This window comes from Archocentrus centrarchus, chromosome 4, assembly GCF_007364275.1.
Source record: "Archocentrus centrarchus isolate MPI-CPG fArcCen1 chromosome 4, fArcCen1, whole genome shotgun sequence".
NCBI classification, from domain to species: domain Eukaryota; kingdom Metazoa; phylum Chordata; class Actinopteri; order Cichliformes; family Cichlidae; genus Archocentrus; species Archocentrus centrarchus.
Genome location: NC_044349.1, coordinates 16,817,205 through 16,830,673, shown reverse-complemented (window position 1 = coordinate 16,830,673; position 13,469 = coordinate 16,817,205). Strand labels below are relative to the sequence as shown.

Below are 13,469 nucleotides of genomic sequence, written 5' to 3'. Positions count from 1 at the left end.
GCGCTCTGCTGTCCCGGTGTGGCTGCGGCAGCGTGCTGTTGGAAACAGTGTCTATGTTGCCAGTTTCCACAGTATCCCCCATTTGGAACCAACTTTAATTGAGGCCAAATGAGAAATAGAATGCAAGTGCATGGAATGTAGAGTGCATTACATCATTCTGTAGCGTGCTTTAAAAATGTATCGGTTCTGCAGTATTGCTGTAACCGGTCACGAGAGCCACCAACAAAGCATGGCGAGCCGCATGTGGCTCGGGAGCCGCTCGATGAGTATCCCTGCTTTAAGGTGAGCGTTTTTTTTTTTTTTTTTTTTTTTTTGGGCCGCTTCTATTCTGAAAGGAGCAGGAAGGAGAAATTTTGTAGCTTTGTGGTTGTTCTGAAGGGCTAGCTGTGGTATCGCTAGGAAATCGTGATCTTTTTTTCAGGCAGCTAACAGCAACCTGAGGTAGGTCTACCAACATGTTTCCGACTTTGTTTTACATGTATTTATTTACTGCATAGAAATGCATATCAGCAAGTTATGAACTGGTAAAAAGACTTTGTGTATGTGTGTGCGTGGCGTGTATACTACTTGACGCAGCACTTGCTAAGTTTTTATTTTTCTGTTTATACTCTGTGCAGTATCTCTCGAACTGCTGCTATTGTTGATGATATCCAACACATATCTTTACTCACATCATATTCAGTACCAGTCAAACGTTTGGACACACCGTATTCTTGATAAGTGTATTTATTCACTGTGATATTTGTCCATTACTGTGTAAATATAATTCTTTAGCTTTGTAAATATAACTTAAACAGATGTGTACAAAGTATTTTATTTATTGTCTTATTGTATTTCTGTATACTTCTATATACTATAACTATATGCTTATGCGCAATGGGTGAAGCAACTGTAATTTCATTATATATGACGTAAAATGACAATAAAGCTATTTTATTTTTCTGTTCTATTTTTACTTTTAAACTTATGCTCACTTAGTTTATTTGAATTATTTGAATTGTTTCAAAGACTTAGTGTGTCATGGTCCTGGCCCAGCAGTTTGTGTTTTAATGTACTGTTTCTTTAGTTTTGCTCCTTGCCAAGGTTTAGACTGGACTGGTGTCTGGTTTTGTGCTTAATGGTTTCCCTCTGTTCTCATGTCAAGTTCTTGTGTCTTAGTCTTGGTTTCCAATTCCTGTCTTATTTTGGTAGTGTCTTGTTTCTTGTCTAGTGTGTTTAGTTTTCCTTCCTGTGTCTCCCTCCCAGGTGTTCCTCATCCCCTCCTTACCTAGTGTGTATATATTGTCTGCATTCTTGTCAGTTCTTTGTCGCATTGTTGGTGTTGTCATGGTGGAGTGCTCGCGTGTTCCTGTCTTGCCTCGTCTTGTTTTGGATTATGCTCCTTGCCTGCCTCCCAAGAGGATTTTTGCATATCTTGTTTTGGTGACTCAATAAAGACATTTTAAGTTCTATCTATCTATGGAGTCCTGCAATTGGGTCCGTCTCTGCCTGTCACACTGCCCACTATGATATAGTGTCATGGTTGTGGGCTAGTTGCCCAGTGTTTGGAGTTCTGGACTCTGAGTTTATTTTGTTATACTGAGATTCTTGAGCATATGTTATTGGTATATCTTCCTGTGTATGTATGTTTTCAGTTCTTAGTTCTTTAGTTTAGTTCTCCGTCTGTCCTAATCAATATAGTGTTCCCTCCCTCTCGTGTCTTGTCTCTCATGTTATGTTCATTAATGTCTGTTTCCTGAGTTTCCTGCATCCTTTGTGTTTCTCTGTCTCTGTGCCCCCGTGTCTGTCTTGTCTCTCTTCTGTGTCCTATTCCCATGGCTGTCTGGTTTGTTGTTTAGTTCTTTCAAGTTCACGTCTGAGTCCTGCTCTGTGTTTTTTACTTCCTGTCTTATTTTGACAGTCTCTAATTTTTTGTGTTTTGTTTTGCATCCCTGGTCTTGTCTTCAGTGATTAGCTTCAGGTGTGGTCCCTGGTGTGTCTTATCTCCCTGATTATCTCATGTATATTGTTTGAATCCTCCTCTGATCTTTGTCATGTCATTGAGAGCAGCAGCTTCCTGCTTCACTGTGTGTTCCTGCATATTCCCATGCGGTTTCCTAATTTCTTAGTCTCCTCAGAGTATTTTGCAGGATTTCCATAGTAGCTCAGGGGGGAGGTGAAGGAGCTCGATTTTTTTTTTTTTTTTTTTTTTTTTTTTTTTTTTCTGTTTTTTTTTGTTGTTTTTTCACAGATTATCTGTCTCATACTGTCACAACATGGTGACAGTTTTAATAAATATGTAAAAAAAAAAAAAAGGTTAGAATACCATCTGGAAGGCCTGGGTTCGATTCCACCTTGGCCCAGGCCTCTCCCTCTCTCTGTGTGGAGTTTGCATGTTCTCCCCGTGCTTGCGTGGGTTTCCTCCGGGTACTCCGGTTTCCTCCCACATTCCAAAGACATGCACTTACTGGGGTTAGGTTAATTGGCTAATCTAAATTGCCCATAGGTGTGACTGAGTGCGTGAATGTGAGTGTGAAAGGTTGTCTGTCACTCCGTGTTGGCCCTGCAACAGGCTGGCGACCTGTTCAGGGTGTACCCTGCCTCTCGCCCTATGACAGCTGGGATAGGCTCCAGCCCCCCCGCAACCCTTAACAGGATGTGCGGAAGCGAATGGATGGATGGATGGTTTTTTTTTTTTTTTTTTTTTAAATATAAAATTTACATACCGCAGCTTCAATCTGTATAAGAGAAACTTGTGGCTTTAGTTCTTAGTGTTGATGATCGTTTGCCATTTTTTCAGTTTTACACATTTAGCTATGTGGTTTTGAAATCGCACCCAGTTTTACAAAGTTTGTTGTTGGTTTATAAACAACATAACTTTATGTATTGTTTATGAAAGGCAGAGAAAAGGAGACTATTGTGATGAACTATGAATAATTGTTTTAAATTCTGTGATAAATGATGGAAGTCACCCAGGAGTATTAAATAAAGCTGGTAAATTAATTTCAGCACTGAGTGTTTAATATCTAGGTGTTTTTATGGGAATGTGGATCTTTCAGATCAATTTGAGAAGTGATTTTGAACATGTTTCACATTTTATTATGTCATGTAGTGTGAGGCACTGGTCTTGGTCTTGACTCGGTCTTGGTCTCGGGGCCTAAAAGTATTGGTTTTGTCTCAGTTTCCGGTTAGGTGGTCTTGACCTAATGCTGCTTTTGAATGCATGTAGAGGATCTGTCAGTATGCTGTGACACTAAAATGAGAGCAAATTTATTATTAGTTGTGATAACTGGCACTACCTTTATATTTATTTATGTTTATTATTTGTGTTTCATTTATAATGCAATTATGTACATATTTTGTTTCTTTGACACCTCTGCTATGTAAGGGATGACAATGTTGTTCCATTTCTCATTCTCTTTGATGAAGGACCAGTTGGGATAAACATGTTTTAAGAGCTTTATTTACATGTGAGTTTTCCTTATCTTTCCCTTCTGCCTTAGAGGGAATGTTTTCCGCTCGGTGTTGTAGGGTCCTGATCAACCCGAGTTTGTGTTCCAGTGGGTGGTGGGAGTCAAAGAGTAGGTACTGGTCTGCGTGTTTGTGGGCTTCTGGTAAACTTCAATATTAAGGTTTCCATCTTTCTCAGTGAGCACAGCACAGTCCAGGAACTGTAACCTATTATCCTCGGTATCCTCCATGGTGAACTTTGTTTTTAAACCACTGAGTTGATGTGCCAACTGAAGGATTCCCAGACCAGGAAGACAAATGGTATGAAAGAGATGTAAAAGAGGCCATCTATGTCCACTGTACTGCATTGGCAGCATGCATTGTCATGCTAAAAAATTAATCTGCTGCCAATTAGGCACATGGTACTTAATGGTGGATCAAAACCTGAATGTACAGTGGGCATGGAAAGTATTCAGACCCCTTTAAATTTTTCACTCTTTGTTTCATTGCAGCCATTTGCTAAAATCAAAAAAGTTGATTTTATTTCTCATTAATGTACACTCAGCACACCATCTTGACAGAAAAAACAAATGTAGAAATTTTTGCAAATTTATTAAAAAAAAAAAGAAAAACTGAAATATCACATGGTCATAAGTATTTTTTTGCTCAGTATTGAGTAAAAGCACTCTTTTGAGCTAGTACAGCCATGAGTATTCTTGGGAATTATGTTTTTCACACCTGGATTTGGGGATCCTCTGCCATTCTTCCTTGCAGATCCTCTCCAGTTCCGTCAGGTTGGATGGTGAACGTTGGTGGACAGCCATTTTCAGGTCTCTCCAGAGATGCTGAATTGGGTTTAGGTCAGGGCTCTGGCTGGGCCAGTCAAGAATGGTCACAGAGTTGTTCCGTAGCCACTCCTTTGTTATTTTAGCTGGGTGCTTAGGGGTCATTGTCTTGTTGGAAGGTGAACCTTCGGCCCAGTCTGTGGTCCTTAGCACTCTGGAAGAGTATTTCTTCCAGGATATCTCTGTACTTGGCCGCATTCATCTTTCCTTCAATTGCAACCAGTCGTCCTGCTCAGTTTGGCTGGATGGCCAGGTCTAGGAAGAGTTCTGGTCGTCCCAAACTTCTTCCATTTAAGGATTATGGAGGCCACTGTGCTCTTAGGAACCTTGAGTGCTGCAGAAATCCTGTTGTAACTTTGGACAGATCTGTGCCTTGCCACAGTTCTGTCTCTGAGCTCCTTGGGCAGTTCCTTCCTCATGATTCTCATTTGCTCTGACATGCACTGTGAGTTGTGAGGTCTTATATAGACAGGTGTGTGCCTTTCCTAATCAAGTCCAATCAGTTTAATTAAACACGGCCGGTCTCCAACGAAGGAGTGGAACCATCTCAAGGAGGATCAGACGAAATGGACAGCATGTGAGTTAAATATGAGTGTCACAGCAAAGGGTCTGAATACTAAAAACAAAATGTTATCTATAACTGGGAACAGCTTATGTTCATCTAGCAAACTCTTACATCCAGTGGCAGAAAAGAGCCTAACTAAAGCCATTAGCTTAAAAAAAAAAAAAAAAAAGAAGAAAATCATGAACATCACCATCTAACAGCATCTAGCTAGAGGCCAGAGTGATGTGCCTGCAAACTGGAAGATTGTTTGAATACGTTTTGAGCCTGCACAGCTCTGGCTCATATAGCTGCAGCAGCATTACTGTCAGTTTTTTTTTAAAAAGTGCCACCTACTTGCCTTTAAGCCCAGACAGTCTGTTTCTGAGAAGGAAAAGAACATTTGTGCACCCTCCACATTTGTCAGGCCGATATTCCAGCTGCAGTTTTATTTCCTCCCTTCTCCTGCAACTGTGACTTCAACAGAAGTTGAAGGGCTCACTGTGATCAGGTCAGGTATAGTACAATTTCTTGCAAAACTTGCAAATCCTGACGCAGTTTCCACAGCATAACTGGCTGCAAACACAGTGGGCCATTTGCAAGAACCTCTCACATGAACAGCATCTTGTCAATTTACAGGCTTAAGTGATTTAAAAGAATGTCACAATCTCATATCCAACTGTGCCAAACCAAAATTTCTGTTATGAAAATGGCCTTAATTGCTGCCGCTACCTAAGGGATTGGTCAAAATGGTCAAAGAAAATTATAAAAAGCTTTTTCCAAGGGGCCCTCTGTCACATTAAATGAGTTTGTCACAATCAGCAGTAACTTCACAAACAATGTTGTATCATAATTTCATACATTCAGACAGAAAAAATTTGCCTTCACACTTTTTTTTTTTCAACAGGAACTGCAAGTACCAGAAATTCAGTCCAGTGGAGTTCATGCTGACTGCAGACCTAGAATCCAGGTTTGTCCACACAGTCCTCCTCTTCACAGAACTGACTTGCTGAGATGTTTGAAGATTCATTTCAGCAACTCTCCCTAAATCAAATGTTGGGCTACAATTAGTAACACCACTGACATACTGATCTGGTCAGTTAAGTAGCAGAGGGGGTTGTTAATCAGTTTCAGCTGCTTTGGTGTTAATGAAATTAACAACACTAGAGGGCTGACAATGAGACAACTTGTTTTTTTTCATTTTTTCATGGTTTGAAGGATTTAGATGAAACCTTGCATGATTATTCTCCTTATCAAGACTTTTATGCAGAGATCAACTCTTGGACGTCAAGGTCAAAAGTCAAGGTCACAAAACTATTAAATCTTTGTTTTGTTGTCCTAACACATTACCCAGGCCATATCAGTATAGATATCAGCATGATTTCTTTCCACTGAGATCTGATGCACTCTCAAAGGGTTCTTTTAATATTTTTTGAGCAGTGAGTGACTGTAGGTTTTAGTTTAGCTTTCACAGGGAAGAATTTGACTGAGCTGTACAAAGTCTGAATATTCCAGTGAAGTCATTAATTACTCATGTGATGCGATGCCAACTTCATTAAGCAGAAGTAAACAGACGTAGGCAAATCGTTTAAATCATAAAGACACGAATTACTATTGTTTACTTAAGAAAAACTACATGTGATGGTTTTGTGCCTTCAGCTTTGATCTGTAAATTGTAAACTGGCTGTAATGTACAAGACAGTCGACTTAATAAATGTGGGTGGAAAAACTGAGACATATTGTTGAAACTGCTTGTATTTTTCTAAAGACATCTGAGGCGGTTCATCTTTTTTCTTTCTTTCTCTTTTTTTTTTTTTTTAAGGGGTCGCTCATTAAATGAGAAAATGTGAATGTTTCCAGATTATGCAGTGGGTTTCCTGGTTTGGCCCACTTGAAATCAAATTGTACGTATGTATTGAAAAGCTGGCTGACTTGTAACTGGGTGGCTGTATTTTCAGTGCTTCCAGCAACAAACTAAATAGTTTGAATCAGGTTATTAAATGCATTTAAAAACAGCTTTGTGTATTTACTTGGATTATCTTTGTCTAACATTAAAATGTGTTTGATGATCTCAAAGTGTGACGAATGTGCAAAAAAAGAAAGGCAAGCAGGCAGGAAGGAGGAGGCAAATAGTTTTTCAAAGCACTGCAGAACTTCAGAAATATGGAATCGTCTCTAACCCAGTCAAGCTTGCGAGTGCCTGTACTGTGTGAAGCTCAACTGAGTTATAACAGTAAAATAGCAGCATCACTACTGAGGACTAGAAATGTGCCGGGCTCAGTGGTAAACGTTCATTATGAGGACTCAAATAGACAACATTGTTACATAATGCATGAAAGATCTTATTTAAGATGTTTATCACTGCAATGATTTCGTATATTGAAAATAAACAAAACACTGAGTGTTACAGTATTAATTAGGCACAATAAGTTGTACAAACATCCACCTGTGCGTTGCAAAGGTAGATGAAATCAGGTAGTTGACTGGAGATGGAGAATGGACTCCATGTGCAAACATTTCTTTCACTCTTACTCTTCTTTTGTAGATGTTTTTGTTATAATATGTTAAGATGAGATCTTATAATATTGCATTTCATAGAAAGCAACCATGTTTTGATTTTATAAATTACTGTGACCTTTTCTCTAATGACTTGTTGTTTTCCTTCAGACATAATGGCACAGAAACACGCCAAGCCCAACTTAAGCCATTCCCAGGCATCTGAGATCGTGAAGAGGCTCTACAGGCTGACTGCATCAGCCATTCAGTCGCTGCCCAGTTATGATGACCAGAACTTCTATGTGGCACCCATTGAGGGGGGCGAGTATATCCTAAAGATAATGAACTCAGAGGACAGCAAGAATGTCTTCCTGATTGAGGTGCAGACATATGCCATGTCCTTCCTCCAGCAGAATGGAATTCCTGCTCAAACAGCTCTGCCCACCGCCTCAGGAGAGCTAATGAGTCTGGAAGAAATAGGTATGTGACCAGCCACGTTGTTTAGATCTGAGAGATGTCATCTGACTTGACATAAAGTTTCATTCATGCACAGTGAAGCTCGTATCACAGCAGCAGAACACTCAGTGTTCAGTCAGTCAGGCTTATCTCAAATTCATCCTGACTGATGTCCAAATGCTTCAAAGCATTTTCTCTGTCAGAATTCACTTGTGGATCACAATTAATACCTCTGCCAAGGAGGTTGTGTTTTTGGTAGCGTTTACGTGCATGCGTGTCACTCTGTCTGTAAACACAAAAGCTCAAAAGGTTTTGAATGAATTCTGATAAAACTTTGTAGGGGTGCAGAGTGGGATCATGTTAATAGCCTATTTAAAATTTGGCTTACATCCACCAAGGTCTTCAAGGTCAACTTAATGATTTATTTCTATATAGAGCTATTTAAAAGTATGTTTCTTAGCTATTATCATTAGTGCTCCTATATAATGTTTGTGTAATCAAAGTAAACGACTGACAAAGAAAACAAAATGAACATATACAAAGTAGCATTCCCTTAAACGTCTTCTTTATGGTCAGGGAATAAAAATCTGACCTATCTGGCTTTATGTGAAAAAGTAATGACATAGGGCCAGGAAGGTTTGAGTAGCTCCTGATATTTGATGGAAACGGATTTATAGTCATATAATTTATAATCTATAAACACTCTCTGCTTTACCTGTCTGTTACACCCCGATCTAGGGGTAAGGAAGTGCAATATAAAGTAACATACACTTGGTCAAGAGCAATGCATCAGTAATTGAGAGCAAACTACTCAAGGGTTAAGGGTGAGAATATTGAATAAAAACTTGGCATGTCTCTACATGTTGTGGAGTGCGTCCTTAAAAATTTTGAGGAACCTGGACAAGTGAAGGACAAAAGGGAAAAGTGGCAGGCAATTTTTTTGTATATTTAACCAAACAAATCGGAGCAAATTATGTGTTATTGCAACAGGCTGGTAATAACAATGTGTCTAAAGATACAATTTAAAATTGATTCTTTGTTGTCCGTTATGTGTTTAAAAAAAAATCCTGAAAATGAGTGAAAAAAGAACAAATGCCAAAAGAAGAACTTCTGAAAGATCTTCAGAAAGCCCGGAGAACTATTTTCAAAACCACTTTAAAAAAATGATAAGAAAGCCTGGCTCCTTGAATCAAAATATTAAAAAAAAAATTAGGGGTGACTCAAAACTTTGCACAGTACAGTGGTATATGGGAGTACTTCATATGTTCCTGAGTACTGTGTGCCTTTAACTTTGCGTAAATGTTCCACGTAGTTAAAATTGACCTTTGGCTTGTTGTATTTTCAGATAATCTGTAAAGTTAAGGTACAGACAATCTGACCTGTGCAGGAGGTAGAGTAACACATCCTGACTCAAGGCAAAAGGGCAGTCTTACACAATAAAGTTCAAATAATTAGTAATATTATCACTCACACACTATATTAGTGATTAATGTGCCCTTGAGCAGGGCTTTGTCATACATGTTCAAGTTTAATGAAGCCTAAGAATAATCATATCCTTATGTTTGGCAGATTGTGGTTATGGCAATCAGAAGTACCTGGTGAGACTGTTGACTTATCTGCCTGGGACAACCATCTCCAAGGTTCCAGTAACGCCCCAGCTGCTGTATGAAACAGGAAAAACAGCAGCTAGAATGGACACAATCCTCCAAAAGGTATGATATCTTGTGAACTCTTTTAGGAAAGCATCCACTCTGATTTAGAAATCACTGAATTTTAGTGAAAAGTGCTGCAAGGCAAAAGATGATTTCATGAAATTGCCCAAAGTAAATATGTCTATCAGTTTTTTTAAATCTTTGCTATGCAGAGTAAAGCAAGAAGTGGTAGTTTATTTTACATGTGTCTTGCATTTTTGGCTTACTTTAAGATGGAACACCCTCATCTTAACATTCTGAAAAGGGAGAAGTTTGTATGGAGTCTGTCAAATGTTGTCCTCCTGGAAGATTACCTCTACGTGTTAGATGGAGATCCTCTACTGGAGGTTGTGAAGTCTGTAATCAAGGCGTACAAGGTCTTCGTGGATCCCAAGCGCTCTAGTTTTCGCAAGTGTGAGTGTACAGTATTTACTCATTACATTCATCTATGACATGCTTTGTTTTATTTAATCACCACTTTGATATCCGGTTAAATGTCATAAACACATAGAGGTGAACTTTAAAGGTCTTTTTATTATTTCTGTTTATCAAATATTTATGCTTGTGGACCAGAGAGCTGCTCATGCAGCATGCACAAGGCTACTTGCCTTCCTTGACACAGCTTGGAACTTGCTCATAGGCTTCTCATTGGCTGATTGTATACAGTCGGTGTCAATGTGTCACTCGTGTGCTGCATTTTGATTCTGCAACAGAACTATTTAAATTTCCTTTCAAAGGCATTAACCATGGAGACTTCAATGACCTCAATATCCTCGTGCAGCCTGATGAGAAAGAAGGCTACAGGATAACTGGAATTCTGGACTTTGGAGACATGAATTGTGGCTACTACGTCCATGAGCTCGCAATCACTATCATGTACATGATGACTGAGCACCCTAAACCCATTGAGGTGGGTGGACCCATCCTTGCTGGCTGGGAAAGTGTCCTTCCTCTCAATGAGGCGGAGAAAGATTGTCTGTATTTGCTGGTGTTGTCCCGCTATTGCCAGTCCTTGGTTTTAGCTCGTTACTCTGTGACCTTGCATCCAGAAAACACAGAGTATCTAATGATCTCAACCAGGAAGGGTGTTAAGATTCTCCAGCAACTCTGGGAGTTAGGAAAGGAGCAGGTCGAGAAGGTTTGGCTGCAGACTGCCGCTCAGTTCAGTGACAGCAAGTGAGAAACAGTGTAGTGAATCCACTTGGCCATAATTTGTTCTAATTTAATTTGATTTTAAGATCACTAGTTAAAAATGTAGACTGTGTTTCCAAAGTTAAAGCAATACACATTTTAACCTTCCGATTCAGACACAAAGAATGAGGAATACTGAAGTGTCCTAATTAAGCTGGAAAAGTGCACAAAGTGTATGCAAGAAAAAAAATGTTGATACTGTATAAGAACTCTGAAGGAAGTACTGTAAAAGCAAAGATAGTTATTAGCAAACACATAGAAAGGAAATCGAAAGTGTTTACAAATTCCGCAGTGCAGTGCTTCACATTTTATAGATGCAGAAGTAAACAGTGAAGTGCCACAGAGCTACTTGAAAATGAAAAGTTCCTGAATTCTCATTGTACGCTTTACAATAAATGTCAGAGTGGTTCTATGATCAGATATGCGAATATGTAAATACATTCCTCTACACATTGACAAATCTCTGGATACATTTCCAGATTTGTTCACACATTTACAAATCTAATTACAGACACACACAGATCTGAATAAGCCCATGCCAATCACACAAATCCAAAAATGCAACGCACACATTGAGATACACGCACAAATAATTTTGCAGCAATAATAGCCCCATTCTATGCAGTCCTGAGAAAAACTAAGTACACCCTTTCTGCTTCTCTAGCAATTAAGATGGAAAATGCACCTTAAGGGAGCTGTGCATAAATAAAGGCCTGAAAACTTTAATGAGCTGAAGCAACGCTGTAAAGAAGAGTGGGGCAAAACTCCTGCACAGCGATGTGAGAGACTGATAGTCATACAGAGAACAATTACTTCGAGTTATTGCTGCTAAAGGTGGTTCTATAAACTGTTGAAGCGTGGGATAGTGCTTCACAGGAACGCAGAGAGTCCCGTGGAAGCTTTTTTTTTTTGACTGTAGTAATCATTAAGTGTAATTACAAAAACGATTAATGTGAGCCTGCGAGCTACTTCATGCAGGCAACTCTGGCTGCACACTAATGTAATACACACTAACATGCCGCGTTCTCCTCACGTAATTTACCAAACACACTCTCGATCTGTTGGCTTACTGAAGCTGCAGAATTTCTCATCTCTCTCTCTCTGATATGCTACTGCTGCCAGTTAGTGCAGGAGTAATGGCACCTGGGCTTAAGCAGCAGCTCAGTAAGCTCCACTGTCTACTCTGCAGCAGATGTTTCATGCCAAAGAAGTGTCACCCAGATTTTCAAGCAATGGGGCAAATTTCACATCCAAGGTGTACATTAACTTGTGTGCTCACTTACTCAGTTATTCATTTTGCTATGCTAATACAATCAGTGCCTCTCACTGACACCCTTAGAATCAGATTATAATTTTTTTTGTACAATAACTTTAGAATATTTAATGAAGCCACACAATTTTTCAGATTTGTTCAATTTTGTATGGAATAGCCCTTTAATATTCCCTCTCCAGTGATTGTGTGTGTGAGAGATTCAACTTTTCAAATTATGTTTGGTGTTTTAACTGGAACCAAGTGTTAATAAATATACACTTTTCACTTTTTCTACTTTTCTACTGTTTCCATTACCTCCTTGTTTTACACGGTTTTCTGCTTGAGAATGTGTTGCAGCTGATCTAAGTCCAGTCAAATGATTCTGTAAAAGATCTGCTTCCATGTAACAAGAAACAGGTTCAAAGTGCAACCAGTCATTTACTGAAAAAAATTCTGTTCTATTCTAGTAGGCTGTCTGCAGAGTCCTTTTTTTTTTTACTGTCTGTTATCTGGTAAATGATTGACTTGGACTGGATTGTAAAATATGTCTCTGAAATTGCTGTAATTTTGAAAGACAAAGCACCTCTCAATTTAAAAATAAAACACTTTGCCATTTCACGTTGCATTTTATTTCACTGATTGGTGTTCTGGAGCCAAAAGAGTTCATGGCACTGACTCTACCACAATCTAACTTGAGAGAGGGAGGCCAGTCTTTGCTCTACACCACAAAATTCAAATAGATCAGATGTTGAAAAATCACATTTTAAGAAATATAATTTTGTAATAATTACTTTTTGTTTTTTTTTTTTTTTTTCCGAATTAGGGCTCTTTACATGAATTACATGCATTTCTCTTGAAGTAATTTGAACTCATAATTCATAGCATCTGATCTAGCAGGTAGTTGTGTGTGTGTTTTTATGATGAAAGTAATACCTTTACTAGCTTTAAAAAAATGCTCTCAGTTGTTTTGCTGTGATTTTTCTCCCATCCTTAAAGCTTCTGATAATAGTGTAATAGTGCCCTCATGTGGTCGTCATAAGTGCAGCCAGGTTGCTTTACTGTAAATAATAAAACACTGACTGTTAATGTGCACAACTGACACCACTGACAGTATGACCGAAAGCATATATATACTATTATTGTAACATTTATTGCGAGTTTTATTGTATAAAACATGCTTCTCCTTTGAAGAGAAAAGATTCATACACTCACACTTATTGGCCACTTTATTAGATACACTGTACCAAGCTGGACTCCTTTTACCTTCAGGGCTGCTGTAATTCTTTGTGGGAAAGCTCCCATAAAGTGCTGGAAGATTTTGTTATATATTGAAAATGCTAGCATCACACAATTGCTGCAGGTTTGTCGGCTGCACATCCATGGTGCAAAAGGGATCCTTAGGTAGGCTGTGGTATTTAAATAATGCTCTAAGGGGCCCAAAGTGTGCTAAGAAAATGTCCCACATGGTTACACAACCACCAGCAACCTGAATTGGTGATATAATCCAGGATGGATCCATACTTTCAGGTTAAATTCTGATGCTACCATCTTAATGTTGCAGCAGAAAT

The 13,469-nt window shown here is 38.9% G+C and overlaps 1 protein-coding gene across 3 annotated transcripts; it reads left to right on the top strand.

Annotated features, from left to right (window-relative positions):
* Positions 1-209: 209 nt before the first annotated feature.
* Positions 210-12,479, top strand: hykk.2 (hydroxylysine kinase, tandem duplicate 2). Of its 3 annotated transcripts, XM_030727672.1 has the most exons (7): positions 314-441; positions 5,723-5,785; positions 6,638-6,719; positions 7,483-7,791; positions 9,337-9,479; positions 9,692-9,872; positions 10,196-12,479. In XM_030727672.1, the coding sequence occupies exons 4-7, from the start codon at positions 7,488-7,490 to the stop codon at positions 10,636-10,638; spliced, it is 1,071 nt and encodes a 356-aa protein (XP_030583532.1). In that variant the 5' UTR covers positions 314-441; positions 5,723-5,785; positions 6,638-6,719; positions 7,483-7,487; the 3' UTR covers positions 10,639-12,479. The 3 variants fall into 3 exon arrangements, with proteins under 3 accessions (XP_030583531.1, XP_030583532.1, XP_030583530.1); XM_030727671.1 differs by lacking the exons at positions 314-441; positions 6,638-6,719 and adding an exon at positions 210-282; XM_030727670.1 differs by lacking the exon at positions 6,638-6,719.
* The last annotated feature ends 990 nt before the right edge of the window (positions 12,480-13,469 follow it).